General features: G+C 43.5%; 2 protein-coding genes and 1 long non-coding RNA gene across 11 annotated transcripts in view; 2 read left to right on the top strand and 1 right to left on the bottom strand.

The window, feature by feature from the left end:
• The window catches only part of LOC119778522 (guanine nucleotide-binding protein subunit alpha-13), a 29,405-nt gene extending 24,181 nt beyond the window's left edge, over window positions 1–5,224 (top strand). The window contains exons 4-5 of the mRNA XM_038277790.1: window positions 2,423–2,623; window positions 4,590–5,224. Of these exons, the coding sequence (XP_038133718.1) occupies window positions 2,423–2,623; window positions 4,590–4,961 (573 nt within the window). The 3' untranslated portion in view covers window positions 4,962–5,224. The remainder of the gene's footprint in view (window positions 1–2,422; window positions 2,624–4,589) is intronic.
• Window positions 5,225–9,731: 4,507 nt separating this feature from the next.
• Window positions 9,732–24,711, bottom strand: slc16a6b (solute carrier family 16 member 6b). Of its 7 annotated transcripts, none has more exons than XM_038277749.1 (6): window positions 24,624–24,711; window positions 12,427–12,674; window positions 12,199–12,342; window positions 11,634–11,762; window positions 10,647–11,552; window positions 9,732–10,568 (listed from the first exon to the last, which is right to left on the bottom strand). In XM_038277749.1, exons 2-6 carry the CDS (start codon window positions 12,656–12,658, stop codon window positions 10,333–10,335), a joined length of 1,647 nt encoding a protein of 548 aa, XP_038133677.1. In that variant the 5' UTR covers window positions 12,659–12,674; window positions 24,624–24,711; the 3' UTR covers window positions 9,732–10,332. The 7 variants fall into 7 exon arrangements, with proteins under 7 accessions (XP_038133677.1, XP_038133685.1, XP_038133650.1 ...); XM_038277757.1 differs by having other exon boundaries at window positions 12,427–12,671; window positions 24,624–24,675; XM_038277722.1 differs by lacking the exon at window positions 24,624–24,711 and adding an exon at window positions 24,062–24,087.
• LOC119778513 lies at window positions 15,571–19,986 on the top strand. Of its 3 annotated transcripts, none has more exons than XR_005280073.1 (9): window positions 15,571–15,736; window positions 16,135–16,198; window positions 17,208–17,409; window positions 17,511–17,592; window positions 17,750–18,023; window positions 18,144–18,228; window positions 18,342–18,527; window positions 18,647–18,750; window positions 19,528–19,986. It is a non-coding gene; the product is annotated as an uncharacterized LOC119778513 (long non-coding RNA). The 3 variants fall into 3 exon arrangements; XR_005280078.1 differs by lacking the exon at window positions 19,528–19,986 and adding an exon at window positions 18,751–18,834 and having other exon boundaries at window positions 18,647–18,654; XR_005280076.1 differs by lacking the exons at window positions 17,208–17,409; window positions 17,511–17,592; window positions 17,750–18,023; ... (1 more) ...; window positions 18,342–18,527; window positions 18,647–18,750 and having other exon boundaries at window positions 15,596–15,736.
• Window positions 24,712–25,176: the final 465 nt, after the last annotated feature.

Genomic DNA, 25,176 nt, shown 5'->3' with positions numbered 1-25,176 from the left:
CACCTAAATTCGGCCAATCATATACAGGTGCTGGTCATAAAATTAGAATATCATGAAAAAGTAGATTGATTTCAGTAATTCCATTTAAAAAGTGAAACTTGTATATTATATTCATACATTACATACAAACTCATATATTTCAGATGTTTATTTTGTTTAATTTTGATGATTACAAATGACAACAAATGAAAATCTCAAATTCATCATATCAGAAAATTAGAATATTGTGAAAAGGTTCAAAATTGATGGCCCCTGGTGCCACACTCTAATCAGCTAATTAACTCAAACCACCTGCAAAAGCCTTTAAATGGTCTTTCAGTCTAGTTCTATAGGCTACACAATCATGGGGAAGACTGCTGACTTGACAGTTGTCCAAAAGACGACCATCGACACCTTGCACAAGGAGGGCAAGACACAAAAGGTCATCGCTAAAGAGGCTGGCTGTTCACAGAGCTCAGTGTCCAAGCACATTAATAGAGAGGCGAAGGGAAGGAAAAGATGTGGTCGAAAAAAGTGTACAAGCAAGAGAGATAACCGCACCCTGGAGAGGATTGTGAAACAAAACCCATTCAAAAATGTGGGGGAGATTCACAAAGAGTGGACTGCAGCTGGAGTGAGTGCTTCAAGAACCACCACACACAGACGTATGAAAGACATGGGTTTCTGCTGTCGCATTCCTTGTGTCAAGCCACTCTTGAACCACAGACAGCGTCAGAAGCGTCTTGCCTGGGCTAAAGAGAAACAGGACCAAAGTCATGTTCTCTGATGAAAGTAAATTTTGCATTTCCTTTGGAAATCAAGGTCCCAGAGTCTGGAGGAAAAGAAGAGAGGCACTTCATCCACGTTGCTTGAAGTCCAGTGTAAAGTTTCCACAGTCAGTGATGGTTTGGGGTGCCATGTCATCTGCTGGTGTTGGTCCATTGTGTTTTCTGAGGTCCAGGGTCAACGCAGCCACATACCAGGAAGTTTTAGAGCACTTCATGCTTCCTGCAGGTGACCAACTTTTTGGAGATGCAGATTTCATTTTCCAACAGGACTTGGCACCTGCACACAGTGCCAAAGCTACCAGTACCTGGTTGAAGGACCATGGTATCCCTGTTCTTAATTGGCCAGCAAACTCTCCTAACCTTAACCCCATAGAAAATCTATGGGGTATTGTGAAGAAGAAGATGCAATACACCAGACCCAACAATTCAGAAGAGCTAAAACCCACTATTAGAGCAACCTGGGCTATCATAACACCTGAGCAGTGCCACAGACTGATCGACTCCATGCCACGCCGCATTGCTGCAGTAATACAGGCCAAAGGAGGCCCAACTAAATACTGAGTGCTGTACATGCTCATACTTTTCATGTTCATACTTTTCAGTTGGCCAACATTTCTATAAATCCTTTGTTTTTATTGGTCTTCAGTAATATTCTAATTTTCTGATATGATGAATTTCAGATTTTCATTTGTTGTCATTTGTAATCATCAAAATTAAACAAAATAAACATCTGAAATATATGAGTTTGTATGTAATGTATGAATATAATATACAAGTTTCACTTTATAAATGGAATTACTGAAATCAATCTACTTTTTCATGATATTCTAATTTTATGACCAGCACCTGTATCAACGGTCATCTGTCAATCAAATGTTTTCGGTCATAGCATCTTGATTCATATGTCGCAGCTAATATACGCAACGGTTGAAATCAGAATCCTTTCCTTTCCCATTGAGTTGCGTCCCAGTGTTCACGGGGATGGACGTCTGTGTCTTCGGCAGGCGTAGAGCTAACAGAACTGGCAGCGTTGCGAGGCAAGGGCTCAAACATGTACGGCTGGAAGCCTTCTACACCAAACCAAGCTTCTGCCGCCCTGGCGTCCTCTTCCACAACATCTTCGTCCCCGCTTTCCTCCTCTAAATAAAAAATGGATGACGGAGGAGACTCATCCACGACCTCCGACACTAAACTCTCCTCCTCTTGCATGTTTCCGCTGTCCATAGCGTTCCTTGACAGTGTCGTTTCTAAGTCACCAATTTAGTGCTACTTGGTCCCAATGGAATTCCCCATTGAGAAACTGCTAGCACTAAGATGCTAACTGGTTAGCAAGATGCTTCCAGCAAATCGGCCACAACCAAACTTGCTTGTGAACCTTCCGCCACAACAATCCCGCCCCCTTGATAATCGACCAATCACATTCACTTTATTCACTCGTGTAAAGTCGGCACCACTGGGAGAATTCAGAAATGCAACGGTTGGAACAGCCGCTTCCCTACGACTTTAAAAATAGATTTGCTACATATGAAAATAAATTTGACAAATAATGCTTTTTAAAGCTACATAAGCCAAATAACAACATACCAAATAAATCCTGTAAATGATTGATGTTTTTAGGAATCCTGTCGGGTCTAAATGCAACGCTTTCCTTGCAGGACTACCTCCCCAGCCAGCAGGACATCCTACTGGCCAGGAAACCAACCAAGGGTATCCACGAGTACAACTTTGAGATCAAGAACGTTCCTTTCAAAATGGTGGACGTTGGTGGCCAGCGCTCGGAGAGGCGGCGTTGGTTTGAATGCTTTGACTCGGTCACTTCCATCCTCTTCCTTGTCTCCTCTTCTGAATATGATCAGGTGAGATTATGTTGGGGTCATTATGAAGTGCTCTATATCTCTATAACGGTTTTTTTCATGTTCAGAGGTTGTTTAGTAGGACTCTTTGCTCAATTTCACAGCTTTGATGCCTCACTAAAGGCAAACACTGACATGATGGACTGAAGCCACCTTCCATCTAAGACCTCCTACCTTCTTATTAATTCATTTTTTTTCTGGGGGGCTATGTTGTTTAATGCAATATACAGAAAGGAAGTAATCAGTTCAACAAGATCATCAACAAGAAAGGGAGGAAATTAAATGGCTGCCCTCAGCAATGTTTTTCTGTTATAACAGATAAAAAAAGGGAACAGATACTAATCCAGTGCTATCTGATGATTTGCTAAAGTGAAACCTTCTTTTAGAGAATTAGAGAATTTTGCTAAATAAAATGTGAAAGTCATTGCTCATTTCTACACAATCAATGCCAAATGTGAGGACAAGGTCCAAAGTATGAAGATGAGAAGGTGTCTGTCTATGCACATTTTGATCAAAGCCAATCAAGTCTAAGATGCCATTAGAGGCGGGATAAGCTATCGCCTTTAATGTCTGCAATGAGATAGCTGCTAGTTTAAGTCCTCATAGAGTGTGTCAAACCCGAATCAGCCAGCTTTTGTTCTGTACTGTTTGCAAGCCGGTTTCCAGGTTTGCTAATGCTAACCTTCAGTGGGGTTTTTTGTTTAAATGTTTTGGCTTGAATTTGAGAAATGTAAGGCTGAGAAGAGGCCATTTCTCAGAGCTGATGCAGAGCTACTAGAATGTGGCAAACCCTGAGCTCCATCACCCAACCTACTATTCCTATCCACGCAGAATCCTGGTGTCAACGTTGGCATGGTAACCAGTAGTTAAATTAGAAATTTTAAAGCAATAATGTTTTCACTAAAATAAATTTTTCTTCACTAAATAATCTGTGGAGGTATACTTTTTTTTATGAGTTGTTTTTTTTTCTTCCTCACTGTAATAACCTTTAGTATTTAACACTGACTCAGAGAGGAAGTCTGAAACAGAAGTTATTTGTAGCGCTTTAACATTTATATTGAGGATATTTAGACTTGAAATTCCAAGAGAAATTGAACTATTAATGAGTTTTTGACTGATCAGTAAATCAGAATACTGTGTGCAGAATTATTAGGCAAGTTAGTATTTCCACCACATCATCGTTTTCATTCATGTTATCCTCCTCCAAGCTGTAGAGGCTGGAAAGCCAACTACCAATGAAGTAAATCAGGTGGTGTGCTTCTCTGTAATGAGAAGGGGCGTGGCCTAATGACATCAACACCCTATATAAGGTGTGCTTAATTATTAGGCAACTTCCTTCCTTTGGCAAAATGGGTCAGAAAAGAGATTTTAAAGATTCTGAAAAGTCAAAAATGGTCAGATGTCTTCCAGAGGAGCAGCAGTTTGGAAATATCCAAGCTTCTGAAGCGGGATGATCGCACGATCAAGCGGTTCATGGCAAATAGCCAACAGGGGCGCAGGAAGCGTGTTGAATAAAGAAGAGGCAAAATACCTACCCATGAATAGAGAAGGACGCGTGAAGCTGCCAGGAAGCCATTAGCCACCAGTTGGGCCATATTTCAGAGCTGCAACGTGTCTGGAGTTTTCTGGGTTGATTGAAAACACAATTGTGGCCCAATAATAAAAATAAAAATGCAACTTGCCTAATAATTCTGCACACAGTATAAAGATTGTTTCTACTCCTTCTGCAGAGAATTTCTTGCCCTGTAATACGTGAACAAGTTGACCGATTTATTCTGACATAGTCCTCTTGCTGCAGCCAGGTTTCTGTGAGACAACAAGCAATTCAATTATTACAAATTACAAAACTATTTGTGAAGGGAGATTTTATATTCATTAAACAGCTTTCTGTTCATTTTTGCTGAATTGGAGAGATTATTTTTATGTTATGATTTATTCCGTCTTCCTGCTTCCGCTCTGATCCCTTCAGGTGCTCATGGAGGACCGGCAGACAAACAGGCTGAGCGAGTCGCTCAACATCTTTGAGACCATCGTCAACAACAGGGTCTTCAGCAACGTCTCCATCATCCTGTTCCTCAACAAGACGGACCTCCTGGAGGAGAAGGTGAAGCAGGTTTCTATCAAGGACTATTTCCCCGAGTTCTCTGGCCATCCCAGCAGCCTGGCTGACGTTCAGAGCTTCCTGGTCGAGTGTTTCCGCAGAAAGCGCCGCGACCAGCAGCAGAAGCCCCTCTACCACCACTTCACCACGGCCATCAACACGGAGAACATCCGGCTGGTGTTCCGGGACGTCAAGGACACCATCCTGCACGACAACCTGAAGCAGCTAATGCTGCAGTGAGGGAGCAGACCGGGACTCGGACCTGAACCCGGACCGGGACTCGGACCTGAACCCGGACCGGGACTCGGACCTGAACCCGGACCAGGAGGAGAACAGGAGCAGGTTTCTCAGTGCCTTCATGCATCCTTCTGCTCCTGTTGAACTCAGACTGTGTATTAAAGTCACCACTACTGCGGCCACGCCCCCCTCACCCTCCGCCTTAACGAGCTCGTTGGCTGTGACTGAGAGCCCCCCCTCACCCTCCGCCTTAACGAGCTCGTTGGCTGTGACTGAGAGCCCCCCCTCACCCTCCGCCTTAACAAGCTCGTTGGCTGTGACTGAGAGCCCCCCCACCCTCATTTGCTCCAGTGTTCCCAGTCTGTGCTGCTCTAACCAGTGTTACTGGGGGGGTTGCTGCCGTTTGCTCCGTCTTCCTTCTCTGATGCAGACAGGAACCGCCTGTAGAGTCTGGACACTGGGTGGGTGTGTTCTGATCCGGTTCCTCTGACTCCTCCTCCTCATGCAGTGTGTCCCGCCTTCTCTCATCATCAACCACTTCGCTGTGATTTGAAGCCAAATGGAGCCCAAAGGTTCTGATCCGATGTGTTTTCTGTGGGTGAGCAGACTTCCTGTGCTTGAAAAGCAGAAGTCGCGCCACATTCAACCCGGGTCCCGTTTAACCGGCCCGATCCAGACCCGAATCCTCCTGTTTCCACCTGCTGACAGCGGCAGGTCAGTTTTGGAATGAAAGGGGTTCTGGTTTCTGTTCCGGACCCAGAGCCAAAGTCCTCAGCCAAGAAGAGAAGGAGAAAGTTTCCTTTTTTGACCCGTTTGTAGGAGAAGCAGCATAGATGGGAGACGGGGAGTCGGAGACCTGAACGTTCCCTCTGATCCAATAGAACCTCTGATCCAATAGAAGCACCTACCAGGGTAAACTAAGCGCTGTTCTCCTTTGAGATGTCAGTCTGACCCGTTAGCCTCTGGTGCCGTGCGTCCTCCATCAGCCGGTTGGTGGACAGAGCTGGTGTTGTTGGATTAGTCCACTGGTTCTGAGAGATGAACCGTTTCTCCATCAGGACCTTTTATATGAACCACTAAGGTTCTTGGTAGGCCCAGTAAGTGCCTGCTGTCTTACACCATTGAGATGTTCTGAATGGTACCAGTACCTGACCCGCTGGGTCTTCCTCAGGCCCAGGTGGTGCAGGCTGGACTGCAGCCTGTATGCAGAGAAGGTTCTGGTCCTACTTCTGCTGAGTTTCATGGTCCCAGTGGAGTGGTTCCCCTCAGCAGAACCGGGTTTACCGTCATAGACCGTTCCCCTAAAGCTGTTCTGTTCTGTGGGATTCACTCTGAACTGGACCCAACCTGGAACGGGTCTCCATCTAAAAACCAAACATCTGTGGTTCTTCATCTCTGTCCTTCAGCAAGGACATGAAGGTTCTGGTCCAGCGGTTGGTGGAGAGTCAAACAACCACATGATGATGATGATGATTGTCCTTCATCCAGCCTCCATTGGTCTTATGCGACCTGCTGGTACCGGTTTCACACTGTGAGAGCTCCACCCAGCCTTCCTGTTATCCGCTCTTCCTCACACCCTGAAGGAGCTGCAGACACACAGAGGTTCTGCAGAACCACCAGCCTCTTTCCCAGCCCTTCCACACTGAAGAGCGTTAAGCAGCTGCTTGGTGACAAATGAGGTCACAGGGGGCGGAGTTTAGACCTGAACCAGGTGGAGCTCGGTTCTGGTCACCAGCTGAGGGTTCCATAGTGGGCTCCAGTTCTCAGGAGCGGTCCGGTTCTGGTTCCTTTAAGGTTCCTCCTGTAGATCATCTTGGTCCCTTAAAAACATTTTCATCCAGAAGCCGACGGACGGCCTCACCGAATCTTAAGGTCAACATGCGTCGTTCCCATAGCAACGAATGGAGGAAGTGGAGAAATCTGTCGAGAAACGTAGACGAGCAACTGAGTCCCGTATTTCCTGGCGGGTCACTCTGCTCAACGCTCCACTTCCTGTCTGAATGTTCGCCGTCTGGAAAAGGCTCCCAGTTTTCAGAGCTGCCGCTTCCCAGCGGACCCCAGAAGCTCTGATTCAGGTCAGAAGGCTCCATCTTCAGGTCCTCCATGCTCCTCCGTCTCCCCTCGGCGCGGCGTCCTGAAGGAGGCGGAGCTAGAAGCTCCTCTGGTTTCTGACTGAAGGTTCTGATGGCCATCTGCTTTAATTAACCTATAAACTAGCTGCCCTGACGTCAGACAAACGGCTCCCTCTGGTGGACAATCAAAGTGCTTTATCTCCCGTCTCCATGGCAACGGGGTTTCCTCTGCAGACTGTAGCCTTATGCCGTGCTGCCTTCCAGATGTTGCCTTTGAACATTTCTGGGTTCTGGTTTGAGTTGGACTCTATGAGCCGCCCAGTACAGCAAACAGTGTTAGCTTCAGTTTATCTTTGTCTGTCGCCGTGACGATGATGCTACCACTAAATACTGCCACTTTGGGTTTGTTCTGATCCGTCTAACTTATTCTGTCTTAACCTCCTCAATAAATCTGCAGATTTTAACACTCCTCCTCTCTGGTCCTTGGATTTAACTGCAGATAAAATCTGACTAAAGACTCCAGATGGTGAAACTTTATAATTTTATATCACATGAAAGGAAAAGTTCACTTATATTGAGAATTCAAACTTCTGAAAGTTCTTTAAATCTGAAATGATTCCATCCTGTTCAATAAATGATCAGTGTTTTTAATTCAGAGTAATTTTCATGTGAATGTGCTTTACTGGAGGCATCCATGTTTGTCAAAGAACACTACTGCCACCTACTGGTTAGTGACGTCACGGTGCGGTATCGGCTGTTGATCAAGTCCCAGTGCTGTATCTGGTGTTTGTCACAACGCGCTATTATCCAAGTCATCTTGAAAACATTCTTCTTCCAAATGTTGGCTACATATTACGGGTTTTTTCTCTTCAAGTTGGCGATCCAACGACCAACCTGTCCGTGGAGGATCAGGAATCAGAAAGGTGGAATAACTCTGTGACGAAATGTCAAGGCCAGGCTAGAGATGTTTCTTCTATTTTGAGAATAAAGTCATCATAGAACAAGCCGTTCATTAAGAAAGCTTGGAGCTCCGCTCAGCAGATGACGGCCGACCAGCTCCACCAATCAGCAACCAGAGTCCACTTTGACATCCTGCCCAGTTAGATGCTGCTGCTAAAAGATTTCCTGATTTGTCAAACCGATGCTAAAGTAGAACTTCCCATGATGCTTCACATTCCTCATTTTAGGGAAGAAAGGGCTTCTTGGAAGAGTTGTTATAAAATATAATTTGTTTCTCGTAATTATAAGACTTAATTCTCTTTTATAAATTTCTCATAATTTTACGACTTTATTCTTGCAATGTTATGGAAATAACGTTCAAATAGAAAAGAAGAAAAAAAAAATCTCTAGCCTGGCCCTAATACTCTATCGTAAACAACATCCAACTGCCAACTATATCTAGCATTTTTTACTGATTAGCTCTAAATGTATCAAATCACAGCGAACGTTTTAGTTTTAGGTATAATGATCCATTGATCGTTCCCTGCTGACCGGACTTCTCCTTTAAAACCAAGCATCCATCCACCTCTAAGATGATTTAAATTAGACAAACTTTGCCCCAAAAATGGAGCTTTTTATTTCAGAAAAGAAGGTTCACCCCACCCCCCCACCCCCCCCCCAAATGGTTAAATAAGCTATGAGTTCGCAGAGTAGGGGCCAGGACCCCCATGGGGGGTCTCAGGAGGGTTTCTACGGCTCTGTGATCTCTGAGGATCACAAACACATCATGAACTTAGTAACACTGATTTATCTAAAACATGATTTAAGTATTAAATCAAATCTTTATATTTATCCACAAAATGAAATGTCCAACTGAGTCAATAAATAATGATCATCATTATTGATAATCATTTATGATGATCATTTAAAGAATAATTTTCTTAAATTATGAAGTCAAATAAGAAAAGAGAAGAAAGGAGGGGGAAAAAAGGACCAGTGCACCGTTTCACACGGACCTATAAGAGGGACGGACAATGGAGGAAGGAGCAGAAGGACAAAAGTTTGGGACTCAGAGGTCCTGTTGGATCTGGATGAACCTGTGGACGGGCGGAGAGGTAGCCGGTTTTTACCTGCTTCTGGACTAATTGTAAATATATCCTGACGATCACTAAATAAATGGAGGATAAAAGGAAGAAATCTGTGTTGTCCTTTGAGTTAAACCCTGTTGAACTAAGTCTGCATCTATTTATCCCTTTTCAGGTGGGGAAGCTTCATAAGATAGAAGAGAACTAGAATAAATGATTGAGTTCAGTTTGTTAGAGTAAACATAAAGTGGTTCCATGTAGTTTTAGAGGCTGCTCTGTTTTCTGGGTCAAAGGATGAGATGTTTGGGAAGCTCTGATCCAGTCTTCACTTCAGCAGATAGAAAATACTTTAGCATTATTATTTTTTGAAGATTGGATTTTCAATCAAAATCATTTTTAGAGAAATAAAGACCTGAAATGTTGATATAACTGAGAAACATTGAACCCGTTTTTCTAAACCTTCCTGTTCTTATTCAGCCTTTTCAACCTGAAGGTCAAACTCAGTTTCATTCTGGTTTTTATTGCTCCATCATGTGTTGCAGAGTCGATTCCATGGTAAAACTTACTGGTTGTACTGGTTTCCTAAAGCCTGACTGGAGCCGTTAAGTTATGCAGAACCTGGATGACGCTGTCCGTGGTGCTGAAATCAGTACCAGAAGTGGAGTCAGACTCGCTGCGACTGTTTTCAAAGCTTTATTTAAAAAAGACAGATGGTTCAGCTCTTTACACCAAGTTACCTGCCTGGCACTTACAAAGTTTAAAATAAAAAAACATCAAATAAACACTTTAAATAACAACAAAGGAACCTTTTCTATCTAAAGTTCAAGTTGCAGAGGATGAAGGTGCTTCAAACATCATTTACAGGTTTATGTTCCCGATGATCCACACTGATGATCTGTGGTTTTATTTCAGCACGATGATCTTTTCTCTGGTTCCTCAGGAAATGTTCAATGATTTGTTTTTTTTTTTGTTCTAAAAATGTGCTGCATGACCCAGCAGAACCAGAGCAGAACCACAGCAGAACTGGAGCAGAACCAGAGCAGAACCGGGCTGGGAGGAGTTTATTCAGGACTAAATGTTCAGGTGAGCCTAAAAGAAGCAGAAAGTCTGATTGGCTCCAGCGACGGAGAATCGGTCGGACCGAAGCGGACCCCGGTTCTCTGGCGCCATGTGACCCGGTGCCTGAAGCAGACCGCCGCCCGCCCGCGGTCTCTGGTCTCTAGCAGAGGCGGTTCAGAGGAGGAGCACCTGAGATTTGATCAGCAGCTGAACTCCGGCTCAGACGACCTCGGCTGGCTTCCCTGGACCAACCAGGTCCACCTCAAGGAAGTCCAGCGGGCCGCTGTCCTGGGACATCTTCTCCTCTTCTTCTGGGTTCTTGCTTTCACTCGTTCTTTGGCAGGTGCGGGCTTTGGCCACGCCCACCAGAGCCAGGCACACGGCGCTGAGGCCCATCCCTGCTGCGCACGAGTAGAAGGCGGCGCCGTAGTTCTGGGTGACATCGACCAGGACACCTGGAGGCAAAGACGGGTCAGAGGTTAGAAACGCTAACGGCGGGACGGAGACGGCTGGCAGAGCGGAGCAGAGCGTACCTCCCAGCGGCGGCCCGGCCAGCCCGGCGAAGCTCTGGATGAAGACGTAGACGCCCACACAGGAAGGCATCTTCTGGATGCCGACCACTTCCTCCTCGGCCAGCAGGGGGATGTGCGTGGAGGCCACCGTGCCCATGAAGAAGCCGTAGAGGGCGCAGCAGACCGCCAGGCCCCAGAACCCCCAGACCACCGTGAAGACCACCAGAACCAGGCACATCAGAACCACGCAGCCCAGCAGGACGTGCGTCTTCTTGCAGCGGACCTTGCTCAGCACGACACCGATGGAGAAGCGTCCCACAATGTCGGCCACGGCCATGATGGACAGCATGTAGGACGCCATGGCGGGCTCCACGCCGCGGCTCTTGCTCAGCTCGATGATGTAGAGCTGCGGAGCGAAGAAGCCCAGCGTGGCGAAGAGGCCGAACAGAGAGTAGCAGATGAAGGCGCCGTCTTTGAGCATGGAGAAGTCCAGGAGTTTGGGGGCGGGGCTAGGAGTGGCCCCTCCCTCCGACAGCTGTGCATTCAGATCCTGCTGGACAGGGCTGGGAGGTGGGCTGGGGGGGCCGGAGCCAGACTCCTCGCTGTCCTTCGGGCTCCACTCCATCAGAGCCTTGGCCTCCGGAGCGTTTCTCAAGTCTTCGTCTGACGACGACAGGAAGGTGACGCCGGAGTCCCCGGAGCCCTGGGAGATGGCGGAGCTGAGGGACGTCCGGGTTTGTTCGTTCTCCAGCTCAAAGACGCTCTGCTTCAGGGACAGCGAGGCCAAGTCGCCGTCCTCCTTCTCAGGCTCCGCCTCGATGCTGATCGGACGCAGCAGGGCGCCAAAGGCCATCACGGACGCCTGCATGACGCCGAGGACGACCAGACAGTAGCGCCAGCCGATGTCCTCCTTCAGGCTGGTGAAGGCTGCAGAGACACGATCGCATCACATCTACGTCCTGACCTTCAGGCTAAAGCTAACATCCAGGAGCTACGCCTCAGACTCACCGGGCGCAAAAGCAAAGATGGCGAAGGATTCCCCAGAGGAGGCGATGGACGTGACGAGGGCCCGGCGCCTGGAGAAGTACTGGGCGAGGATGGTGACGGTGGGGATGAAGGACAGACAGAAGCCCAACCCTAAAGAGAGGAGAAAAGAGACGGGACATGACAGCCACTGGCCCGCATGGTAGGAACCCTGCATGGCTAGGGGGGGTGGGGTCAGAGAGTCAGGCGGTCAGCGCGGCGTCTGGCGGCTGCTGGAAGACAAAACCAATGTAAAGACAGAAGAGAGGGGGGGGGCGGGGAGGTTAGCGCCGATCCACTGGACTCATGAATTCATGGGGAGAGCTAGCAGTGCCGCTGTTCAGGGAGAACTCAGTCCAGTCACTGCGTTCCCCCGTAGGCTCCGCCCACAAAGCTGAGGCGGCAGGACGGATCGTTCTCTCAGAAAGTTCTGGATTGTAGCAGAAGTTTGACGGACACTGCTAGGAGTCCCTTTACTTTAAACACGACACACGGCTCTGCGGGGGGAGGAGCCAGCCGGGCGCCAGTTGGGGGGGGGGGGGTCTGGTACCTGAGACGATGCCGGTAGTGATGTACATCTCGCTGATGCTGCGGGTGAAGGCGGAGGAGATCATCCCCAGGCTCATCAGGAAGCCGCCCATCATCACCACGGGGCGGCAGCCGAAGCGGTTGCTAAGCAACGAGGCCACGGGTGCTGTGGGGGGAGGAGGGGGGTCATTATCGCTCTGATAACGGATTGAAAGTGAAGAATCAGAACCTGGACCCGGCGGGAACCAACCTGCGAAGGCGAAGATGAAGACGGAGATGGAGATGACCCAGGACACTCTGCTGGTGCTCTCCTGGAACTCCTCCATCAGGTCCTGGAGGAACACCCCCAGCGTCTTCAGCACGCCGTACGTGCTGACCTCCACCATGAAGAAGACCACGGCCACCGCCCAGCCCCAGCCGCCTTCCGGCACCGCCGGGTACACGTTTGGACCCAAACAGTCCGGGGTTCTGACGCTCTTCATGGCTACAGGCGTCCTGCTGGGAGAAGCAAACATCACATGACCTTCAGAGACGTTTCCACGGTCGATCCCAAACGGGTTCCTGGACCCCAACTTTCCGTTTCCTCCTGAGGGAGACGGCAGCTTCCACTGCGACCCGCTGGGTTCCAGCAGCTCCAAGCCTGAACTGGAGAAAAGCAGAACAGCAGCAGGAGGTTCTGCTTGGACTACAGGTCCGTTTACTGCAGACGCTTTAGGAGCAGCAGAGAGGCGATCACATTAATACATCATTTAAACAATCAACTAATTTAGTAACGGATTAATCTTTAACTCACTCAGAGCAGGAATTATACCCAGATTGTAAAAATATAGAAACATTTTGCATTTATGATTTAAAAAACTGCTAAATAATCATTAGCTGCAGCAGCTGTGAACCACAAAGCAGAACTGATTGGTTGCTGGAAGCCAAACTGGACTGAACCGGATCGCCCTGTCAGGGATCAACACTTGGTGGCGCTGTTGCAACAAGCCTCAGCCTGTTTTAACCCTTTATATGGCAAAAATTAATCTCAATGTAATAAGAAGAAACGCCAACTTGCTGAAATATATATAAAAAATTCATGAAAAACACTGAGAGCGAAAGAGACACTTTTTTGTTGGTCCAACATAACCTTAGAGGCATTAATGCAGATACTGGCATTTACATGTTTTAGTTTATAAACTTAAATATAATTGTTAACTAGGCTTATTAACTTTTCAATTAGCTTTTAACCTTTTTTTTCTTAACTATTTTTTCAGCTGCTCCTTCCTGTCAGACAGGATGGATTCAAATTTAACATTAAAGACCTGAAACAAAGAGTTTCAGATAGAAATGTGTAAATAGATCCAACAGACGCCTAATATCTCCTAATTAAACAGTGAGTCCAGCTTTTAATCCTAAGATCAGAGATCAGTCACTCATTTCAAAATCTCATTGTTTTTATTCAATTACACAATTAAAGTATAAAATATTTTTTTCCCTTCAGACTTTTTCACTCGTTTGATAAATAAAATATTTGCTATTTTAGTCTTTATCTGCTGTTAGATAAAAAAAAAAAAAGTTTCAGAAACATTTTGTTTATAATCGCAGGATGCGGCCGCGAAGCGCGCGCTTCCTGGTTGCTTGTTGTAAACGCGCGCGCACAGCAAAGCGCCGTTTCCTGGTTTTTCTCCAGCTGCGTGAAGCTGACACCCCACCCACGTCAAAAAACTCTGCAAATAGACTGAATGGTTAGTGCAACGTTAGTGCAGATTTGTGCAGAAAAAAATATCGTTTGTGCTACTTTTGTTTAAGAGATATTAAAGATTATTTTTTAGGTCATCCAGAGGTCACCATCCCCCCATTAAACTCCAATTTGAACCAAAGTGGTCTCGTTTTTTAGTGCTTCGTTTGTGCTGATTTGTGCAGTTAAAACGGTCATTTGTGCTATTTTACTTTTAAAGATATAATCATTTTAATTTTTGGCTGATGACGTCACCATCCCCCCATCAAGCTCCGATTTGATCCAAAGTGGTCTCATTTTTTAGTGCTTCGTTTGTGCTGATTTGTGCAGTTAAAACAAACATTTGTGCTGCTTTACTTTTTAAGATATAATCATTTTAATTTTTTGGCTGATGACGTCACCATCCCCCCATCAAGCTCCGATTTGATCCAAAGTGGTCTCATTTTTTAGTGCTTCGTTTGTGCTGATTTGTGCAGTTAAAACGGTCATTTGTGCTGCTTTACTTTTTAAGATATAATTATTTTAATTTTTTTGGCTGATGACATCACCATCCCCCCATCAAGCTCCGATTTGATCCAAAGTGGTCTCATTTTTTAGTGCTTCGTTTGTGCTGATTTGTGCAGTTAAAACGGTCATTTGTGCTGCTTTACTTTTTAAGATATAATTATTTTAATTTTTTTGGCTGATGACATCACCATCCCCCCATCAAGCTCCGATTTGATCCAAAGTGGTCTCATTTTTTAGTGCTTCGTTTGTGCTGATTTGTGCAGTTAAAACCGACATTTGTGCTGCTTTACTTTTTAAGATATAATCATTTTAATTTTTTTGGCTGACATCACCATCCCCCCATCAAGCTCCGATTTGATCCAAAGTGGTCTCATTTTTTAGTGCTTCGTTTGTGCTGATTTGTGCAGTTAAAACCGACATTTGTGCTGCTTTACTTTTTAAGATATAATCATTTTAATTTTTTTGGCTGATGACATCACCATCCCCCCATCAAGCTCCGATTTGATCCAAAGTGGTCTCATTTTTTAGTGCTTCGTTTGTGCTGATTTGTGCAGTTAAAACGGTCATTTGTGCTATTTTACTTTTAAAGATATAATCATTTTAATTTTTGGCTGATGACGTCACCATCCCCCCATCAAGCTCCGATTTGATCCAAAGTGGTCTCATTTTTTAGTGCTTCGTTTGTGCTGATTTGTGCAGTTAAAACAAACATTTGTGCTGCTTTACTTTTTAAGATATAATTATTTTAATTTTTTTGGCTGATGACATCACCATCCCCCCATCAAGCTCCGATTTGATCCAAAGTGGTCTCATTTTTTAGTGCTTCGTTTGTGCTGATTTGTGCAGTTAAAACGGTCATTTGTGCTGCTTTACTTTTTAAGATATAATTATTTTAATTTTTTTGGCTGATGACATCACCATCCCCCCATCAAGCTCCGATTTGATCCAAAGTGGTCTCATTTTTTAGTGCTTCGTTTGTGCTGATTTGTGCAGTTAAAACGGTCATTTGTGCTGCTTTACTTTTTAAGATATAATTATTTTAATTTTTTTGGCTGATGACATCACCATCCCCCCATCAAGCTCCGATTTGATCCAAAGTGGTCTCATTTTTTAGTGCTTCGTTTGTGCTGATTTGTGCAGTTAAAACAAACATTTGTGCTGCTTTACTTTTTAAGATATAATAAATTAAAATTTAGGCCGGTGACGTCACCACCCCCCTATTAGAGAGCTGCGGAAGTGAACAAGTCAGCAGCAAAGCAAAGGAGTCTCGTCTAAGTTAGTTTGAGTCACCTATGCATGTCAGTGGATGTTTCAAGTGTGTAACTGATGACATGTAAGTTTATTATGCCTTGTGTGTTGTAAAATTTCCTTATATAACCTCTGTTTAACTGTGTTGTTTTGTAGCTGCAGCTTTAGTTTTGTAGCTGCAGCTTTAGTAGTACTAACTAACTGTTTATACTCAATGTTGTTCATTTTTTGGGCTTAGCCTGAACGTTTAAGTTTATATTACATGTTTTGTTATTCAGTCTTTATGCACAGTGATACGGAGTTTATAATCCTGTTTGACTATCATCTTGTTGAGTTAAGTTTTTTGGGCTAGATTGACCACTAGGTGTCAGCAGGCTAAATGATATTTCTTTATGGTGAATGTTATTTCATGCCTGATTACTTACTTTATGCTTACTGATTATTACTGATATTTAGTATGATATTATTTGTGTTTTTCTTTAGACCAACTTCAAGATCCTTGTATCTACTACCTGTATACCTTAGCCCTCCAATAAAGCTGCACTCTGTAAGTATTTTGACCGACCTTCCAGGCAGACTTCAGTGCACCTGAACCTCATTTATAAGTCTTCTAGTTTTCTTCAGTACATATTTTGATGTATTTCTACTGATAAAGCAGTGACATTATTATGAAGCTGTGTCATTTACCATCACCAGCAGGTTCAAAACAAACTGTATCTGTGTCTTACATCTACATCCATGTTGGCTCTTTTTCATTTGTCAACAATAACCTTGGAATGAAAAGTTTTATTAAGATTTGCAGCCCAGTAATACTGTATGTGCAGACTGCTACGTTTTTAATATAAAGTTTATGCTGAGCTCATTAAATAAAAAACAAATTGCTCTACATTGTTAGTAATTTCTAATTATTTAATTAAGCCAATATATTAATTTTTGGACAATATTTCCCACTCCACGCATGAAGCTAGTAATGAACTGGAGAGGACCTTCAGCCTAATTGAACCTTTAGCTTGAACAGACAAAATTTTTTGGATATTGTTCCTTACAGATGCTGTTTTACTTTATAGTCTAACCACAGTGCTGTATTTTGTTATAGTTTACTACTAGCCTGTAAACTGTAATTAGCTTATTTTTTGGTGCAGAAACACCAAAAAGGAGTAATAATAATAATAATAATAATACATTTTATTTAGCAGCGCCTTTCTTGACACTCATAGTCACTTTACAAATAATACAAAAGATAAATAAAAAGAGAGATGAAAATACAATAATGTAATGAAGTATGACTTCTAAAATCAACTATAACAAAGTGCCCTTGAATATGTAATAAACCTTTTACTTTCAAAGAAGAACAAACACTTCTGATTTGGAAAACGAACTTTATGTTAACATTTGAACATTTTGATAAAAGAAAACGCCTTTTTAAAACTGTAATATGGTCCTAACAACTGGGAACTCTTCTGGGCTTCTCAAAACTGACCTCCAAAGTATATTTCTTAACAGCATTTAATCTGCTGTGTATAACACAGCATGTGGATGCACTTTGGTATTTTCAGGCACTGTCTTCACTACCTTTGCCAGATCATCATAAAGTTCCCACATACATGGAGCTCTTCGGCAGTAGGCAGTGTAATGTCCAAGACCGTGTTTGGTTGAGCTGGCCTTGAAAGCGATCACTCCTTTTAAGGTCAGTGTCTTTCCTTGGAGAGCCACAACAGAGGGAAATTCACACAAAGGAAATTCAGTTGTGTTTGCAAGGTCAGTGTCAATCCATGCTATTTCTCCAACGCTGTAGCTGTGAGTCACTCTTCCAGCACAGAGCATTTTTCCTGAAGGAGTGGCTTCTGTTTTGAATTCAGCTGGACACTCTGATTCATCCTCCAGTGGGCGTAGGCAGGGAGACTCTGGTAAAGAGAGCCCGTTTTCTACTGCAATGTCAAGGTGAGAAATGCCAGAGTCCACCAGGACAGAGAATTCAGGAGAAAGAAATGGTACTTCCCTTGTGATTCCTTTATTTAGCTGGCAGTACGGTGAAGAGCAGTGCTTTGAGAGGTAAACACTTGAAACATTCCTCATTGTTTTTCCAATTATCGTACAGATGTTGCACTGGGCATCGATTTGGTAGGCGCCAGACCTCAACTGGACTTTCTCAAACATTGTACAAAGTAGCTGTGCTCTCTCCGAATATATCCTTTGGGTCACACCCTCTGTAACAATGGCTTTAACCAGCTGCAAGATGGGGTTGTCACCGTCATTCCTGACAACATTCTGAAATCCTGTGCTGTCACAGAAACCACAACATAAGCACTGACAGAAAGCATCAAATGCACATGTGTTCAGCACAGAGATTGCTGACTTCCCAACTCTAATTGGTAGGTGCAGGTTTCCATTTTTTATTAGTCCCACTTTCACTCTTTTTCCCCCAAATGATGGGTCTGCATGGAGCCATTCAGTGCAGGAAGTGAGATATGAAGTTAGCTTTCTTTTTTTAGGGGGAAGAATTTGTCCCTTCCAGTTTTCCACCACATCTTCATCTGCTGGAGGAATGTCTGTGGTTTTGTCGGATTCCTCAGAGTGGTAAGAGTCAGATCTTCTCTTGGCTTCAGCACTGTGGTTAGTCGTGGATGCAGATTTTTTATCTGTTACTTTTGTTAATCCAGTTGTTTCCTCGTCATTTTTTGCTTTTGCAGAACAAATCCTCATATTTCCTTCTATGAAGGAAAGATGACGGGAAATGAAGCGATCAACTCGAATAGGCAAGTTGTCGTGTTTAAAAAGTCCATGTTTTATATTTTTGAACTCTGCTTCAACAGTGGCTGAGCTTGCTGTGAGGCTGGTGCTTTTGAAGAGGGGGACCATAACTCCTGTCCAAAGTGGTAAGTAACTTGCAAGTCTTATTATGTGTGGAACAATCTCAGGTAGAAAATGGATGTTATCCCTATCCCCATTGGCTGCAGCGAGTGACCTGCTCTCCTCACATATGTTTGATACCCAGTCTCTTAGGTCAGTCTGGATCTCATCAAAAGGATCCCCTTGATGCATTTCCTCTGTGTCTTCAGCTGGAATGTTGAAAGAGTCTTCTGTGATCTGTGCTTTCAGGTATTTTTTACACCTCTCTGATTCCAGAGGGACTCCAGAACTGTCATCTCCCTCTGCTTCGCTGAGAGCCACAACAGTGATGGCATGTATTAGCTGTTTTGCATGGTCTAAGCACTGTGACTGAAGCAGCTTTGCTATTGCCCTGACAAAGAAGTCTTTCACACGGTGTGACTTGTTTTTAAGGCAGCTCCACTGGCAGATCATCTTTATGCAGTGTGCCACATCCACCCTGATGAAACAAGGAGGAAGTTTCCCAGACCGGTTCCCAAGTAGCACACGGAAGCACTCATTAATGTATGTCTTCAGATCAGGGTAAGGAGTGAAAGCCTTCACCAGAGCACCTAGAATAGCCAGAGAAAAGTCACTCACGGCTTCTTTTGGTATAGCAGCACCTGTCCGAAGCCATTCTGTCAGCCATGTTGCAATAGCATTAATGTCGTGTCTCTCTGACAGCATTTGCACTACCGGGACTGAACAATTCTCCCCTGTCAGAACCCCTTGATATAGGAAGATGTGGCCAGATGTACCATTTGGTCTCACCAGTCTTCTCACAACTGAACCTGTTGCATCAAAGCAAACTACTGAGGGGCATTTTTTGGACAATGCTTTATACAGATGGAGCTGAGTTGGACTCCAATAGTGGCAGAAGAACTTATCTAGACCAATGTCTCTTATACTACCACTGTGAGGTGAGCTATATTTTGACAACTGCAAAGACAGAATTGGATCTTTGTCACCTAATTCTAAATCTTTTCTCTCCTGCTTTGCTTTTCGTAGGGTCGCCAAATTTGGGAGGTGACTTGGTTCAGGATCTCCAATATCCATCAATTCCGATGCCTTCGCTGACCTCCATACAGCCGGCTCCATCCTGCCCTCACACAGCTCTTTTGAAATCTGTGCACGAAGCTTTCCAGACATGAACCTCTTGGAACGACCAGTGTGCAGGGAGATATCAGTGTCTTCGATGGAACACTCCAGAATCATTGGGCTGTTGACTATTGGTTCTCTGGCACATGTCATTTTAACGTGGCCCTGACACTCTTTACAGAAGCCCTTGATATCGATGTAATTGTTTGTGACAGTTGGATAAACCTTTGCTCTCTGGAACACAAATGTACATGTACTTTTAATTTTTTCCCATATCAGATGGTTAATTACATGACTCCAAGTGCCTGGTTTCAAAATCATATATTCCCTTTTGCCAGATGATGAAAATTTGTCATTATATTGTACTTTCTCTGGTACAAATTTGATCCATTCCTCAAAAGGGACTTCAATCTGAAAACATGAGGAGCTGTCTACTCCTGAAGAAATAGAGCCAGAGTCAAATCCCATGTCCACTCTGCTCTCAGGATCACTTTCCGCCTCATTGATCTCCAAACATGACCAGATGTTATGTCTGTTTAACTTTACAAAAGTGTACACAGCTTTTGGAGACATCTTGTTTTCCAGCTGCTGACTTAATTCAGTCCAAATAGCAGCAGCAGGAGTGGCTATTTTGCCATTTAGAAAGATGGCCTCTTTTGAATTGCAGACAACTGCAAAAAGGGAATCCCTGTCTACTGATGGCTGTCGAGGCATCTAGTTGAAGGATAAAAAGAATTTGATTAGCATTAATACAAATATTCTGACATATAGAATTCTGCTACAACTAAAAACTTCAGTTTAAATTACTGTTCTTCCCTAAATCAATATGCCTTTTATGCTTAATTGTAATTATAGTCTGTTTTTTGGTTATTGCACATATAGCATTTTTATGACTTGTTAACTTTCATTTAAAGTATTAGTTCAACTTTAAAAATGTGCCTTAGCCCTGTGGAGTCTACAGATGTGCCTAATCATAGATAACTGTATGCTTTAATAAATTTAAAAAATCTGGAATTAAAATGTAATTGAATTTTGGATTTACAGAAATCTGTCTGCTTTGTATTAAATTAAATATCGGATACCCTGGCCAACTTAGCTAAAAATAACGTAGTTGCTGTTGATCGTGTCACGTTTGTTACTAAAACCTTATTTGTTGCTAACATTTACTGCCATGTGGCTGCTAGCCCTGTATGTATGGCATTCAACAATGCATCTCCCATTATTTATTATCTTACCTTGCTCTAAAATCACGTTTGACGGATGTTGACGTTTGAAGGATTTCACTTTTATTGATATATATATGATCTAATTTGATTCTTTCTACGCACAGTTCACTGACTCACTAGGTGGCGTCACTCCCTGTAAAGTCGTGTGGGGACTTCCAATTTGCCAAACGGTCAATGCTGTTTTAATAACTCCTACATTTAATGTCATAAGTTACAAATTAAAGCTTGATGCATTTTATTAAAGCATTAAGAAGTTGGTTAATTGAAATGACACTCAATTGCCTACGTGCTGTGCACTTCTAACTTCATCCTTCTGGCGCATCTCAGTTATTTTTTTAAACCAGTTTGCTGCTCAATGTGCGGAAAATAAGGGTCAACAATGTGAATACGACTATCAAAACCACCTTAAAAGAAATCGCAGTTACAATATTAGAATAATAATAATGGAATATAAGTAACAGGTAAAAGATTTGTAGAAGTTATAAGTATATAACTGTTGCAGAATGTGAGGATTTGATCATGTGCAGGCTCAGGATGGTGTGTCCCCCTCTCCATTTGTGAGACAACAATATTGCATTTCTGTGGAGAAAGGTTAATATATTGGTGGCTTTGTTGACATTGCTATATAAAGCAAAGTTCTTTAAATGAGGCACAATAAATCTTGCTGCAATCAATCTTTATTAGGGAATACAAAACAATATAAAACACATTTTACAATAACAGCTAAAACAACTTGCAATATAAAACAAATATATGAAATTAACTGCTTTCTTGAGAACAGTGGTTAGACCAAACGGTGCATCTGGCCACATCTTCTTCCACCAAGGCGTTCTGACAGCGGACCACAACTGCTGTTGTTGAATAACTACTTTCCTTTCCAGCATGGGGCAACCAAGCCACTGTATAAAATAAGTATTCTTATAACAGTGGAAAGTACAAAAAATAATAATAATAAAATAACAATAAAAACACGTTTCCCTAGAGATCTTTGCCAATTAGCATGAATATATAAATAATCTAATAAGAAGGGGACAAACAGGCTCGGTAATCTTCATAATAAAGACACTGATTTATCAGTAGAAACATTTTAAAAAGACTTCCCTTCTTTCCAGTGTTGGCAGTGAGATATAATTTACTTTTGTCCCAGACTAAATTACTGACAAGAATTTACAGGATAAAAAGCGGCCTGAAACAAAAACAGCAGTTGTAGATGTGTAATAAATGTAGTCGGTTGTGATCATCACCTGCAAGTATAGAGAATATAGTTTGAATCGGACATGCAAGCAGCACAAATGTCGGTTTTAACTGCACAAATCAGCACAAATGAAGCACTAAAAAATGAGACCACTTTGGATCAAATCGGAGCTTGATGGGGGGATGGTGATGTCATCAGCCAAAAAAATTAAAATGATTATATCTTAAAAAGTAAAGCAGCACAAATGTCGGTTTTAACTGCACAAATCAGCACAAACGAAGCACTAAAAAATGAGACCACTTTGGATCAAATCGGAGCTTGATGGGGGGATGGTGATGTCAGCCAAAAAAATTAAAATGATTATATCTTAAAAAGTAAAGCAGCACAAATGTCGGTTTTAACTGCACAAATCAGCACAAACGAAGCACTAAAAAATGAGACCACTTTGGATCAAATCGGAGCTTGATGGGGGGATGGTGATGTCATCAGCCAAAAAAATTAAAATAATTATATCTTAAAAAGTAAAGCAGCACAAATGACCGTTTTAACTGCACAAATCAGCACAAACGAAGCACTAAAAAATGAGACCACTTTGGATCAAATCGGAGCTTGATGGGGGGATGGTGATGTCATCAGCCAAAAAAATTAAAATAATTATATCTTAAAAAGTAAAGCAGCACAAATGACCGTTTTAACTGCACAAATCAGCACAAACGAAGCACTAAAAAATGAGACCACTTTGGATCAAATCGGAGCTTGATGGGGGGATGGTGATGTCATCAGCCAAAAAAATTAAAATAATTATATCTTAAAAAGTAAAGCAGCACAAATGACCGTTTTAACTGCACAAATCAGCACAAACGAAGCACTAAAAAATGAGACCACTTTGGATCAAATCGGAGCTTGATGGGGGGATGGTGATGTCATCAGCCAAAAAAATTAAAATAATTATATCTTAAAAAGTAAAGCAGCACAAATGTTTGTTTTAACTGCACAAATCAGCACAAACGAAGCACTAAAAAATGAGACCACTTTGGATCAAATCGGAGCTTGATGGGGGGATGGTGACGTCATCAGCCAAAAATTAAAATGATTATATCTTTAAAAGTAAAATAGCACAAATGACCGTTTTAACTGCACAAATCAGCACAAACGAAGCACTAAAAAACGAGACCACTTTGGTTCAAATTGGAGTTTAATGGGGGGATGGTGACCTCTGGATGACCTAAAAAATAATCTTTAATATCTCTTAAACAAAAGTAGCACAAACGATATTTTTTTCTGCACAAATCTGCACTAACGTTGCACTAACCATTCAGTCTATTTGCAGAGTTTTTTGACGTGGGTGGGGTGTCAGCTTCACGCAGCTTTTTTCTCCTCAAGCTTTTTTTTTGGGGGGGGGGTCAGCCTGTCCGCCCTGCAGGGGGGTGATGATGATGATGCTAAAGCTACTTAGCTCAGCTCTTCATCTGCATTATGTCACCAAGTTTAAACTGCCCGGTGAACTTTCAAAAGAAAATAAACTGACCGCATGAAAGCGTTAAATATTCAGATAATAAATCTAAGGTTTAGTGAAATAAAGTTAGATTTAAAGGAGCCGCGTCCAGACTCACCGGCGGATGGTTTCTGCTTCCTGCTTCTTTTAATCGTTTCTCATGTCAGGATTCTGGTTTCCCGCTTTTTAGAGACGAGCAGCTAAAAAACTTTTTGTTTTTCTAACGTCTATTTAGTGACGGAGAGGCTGAACCTGTGTCCCGGTGCGGCGGCGCGGCTCCCCGGCAGCAGCAGCAGCACCGGCAGCATCCTCTCCTCTACTCCTGCCGGCTCCAGCAGCTCTTTTCCGGCTCAAGCCGGTATTTCAAACGCGGGCGCGCGGTTTCCCGGCGTCATGAACGCGCAGCTCTTCGCCCGCTTTGTCTCATCTCGCTCACGCGCGCAAACCTTTCTGAAGGTGACGCGCGCGCCGCCGCCACTTCAGAAATAATAATAAAATGAAACAGAGAATAAAAACAGAGGCGCTTACCTATAGAACATAGAGCTTCAGCTAATAGATTTTACATCAAACTAGAAAGCTGGCGGGGGGCGCGCGCGACAGGCGCGTTGCGCATAGCGGCGGGGCGCGCGGCGGCAGGAACAGGTTTCCTCCGGTTTGAAACAGCTTCCTTCTCCTCCTGCTCCTGATAGTTAGGATTTAATATAAAAAAATAATTTTTATAAAAACTATTCAACCAGGGAGTAAAGTTTAAAATAATTTAAAATGTTTAATTTGTTCTAATCGACCTGAAAACAGGAAATACCTGGATTTTACTGCTTCACACTAATGATTTAAAAAGACTATAAAATAAATGAAAGATTTCCTCTGGCCTTCACCAGGAGGAGGTTTCTGAGGCAAACAGTGAATCATCTTCCTGCTGCAGCTCAGAGCAGGCCACTCAGGCTCCTCTAAAATATTAAACATGTTCTTACATTAAGGATTTATAAATGCTGCACCTTTTATTTAAATAAAATAAAAGGTGCAGCATCTGTTTATAGATGTCTGAGTGCAGCCTCCCATCTGATCCATCTAATACATGCTGCTGCCTCACCTTTCTCTCAGCTGTGATGGCCCCTCAGACCCGCGATGGCCCCTCAGACCCGCGATGGCCCCTCAGACCCGTGATGGCCCCTCAGACCCGCGATGGCCCTTCAGACCCGTGATGGCCCCTCAGCCCTGCGATGGCCCCTCAGCCCTCTGTGGCTGATCCTCGCAGGTTCCTGTCCTCATATAGCCTCTGAATCAGAGCAGGGGTGTGTCTAAGAGCAGGCTGGGCCGGATCCTGACCCAAATTCTGCAAAGGCCACACCACCACTGCTGTAGCTCCTTAGCTTAGGAATGTTGGTCTGTAGATGCTGCAAACTGAACTTAATTCCTAGACTTTAGAGTATTTTCCCGGTTTTATGCAGTGATACAATCAGATCTCTATGAAATGTTTGATAGATGGACAGACGCAGCTACAATGGCGTCTCTTTTATCTTTCAAAGGATGTTTCCTTTTAAGACAGCGTAACTAAAATGCACATGGCACACGTCCGAAGTCCAAGGAGGCGATGGTGTTTGATTAAAGGTCTTATGTAAGCCGGTAGTCAATCTGTCAGTGAG

The sequence above is a fragment of the Cyprinodon tularosa genome, unplaced genomic scaffold (assembly GCF_016077235.1).
Source record: "Cyprinodon tularosa strain WSP-4 unplaced genomic scaffold, ASM1607723v1 ctg1010, whole genome shotgun sequence".
NCBI classification, from domain to species: domain Eukaryota; kingdom Metazoa; phylum Chordata; class Actinopteri; order Cyprinodontiformes; family Cyprinodontidae; genus Cyprinodon; species Cyprinodon tularosa.
Note: the sequence above shows the minus strand (reverse complement) of the source record. Positions and strands in the feature narration are given on the sequence as shown.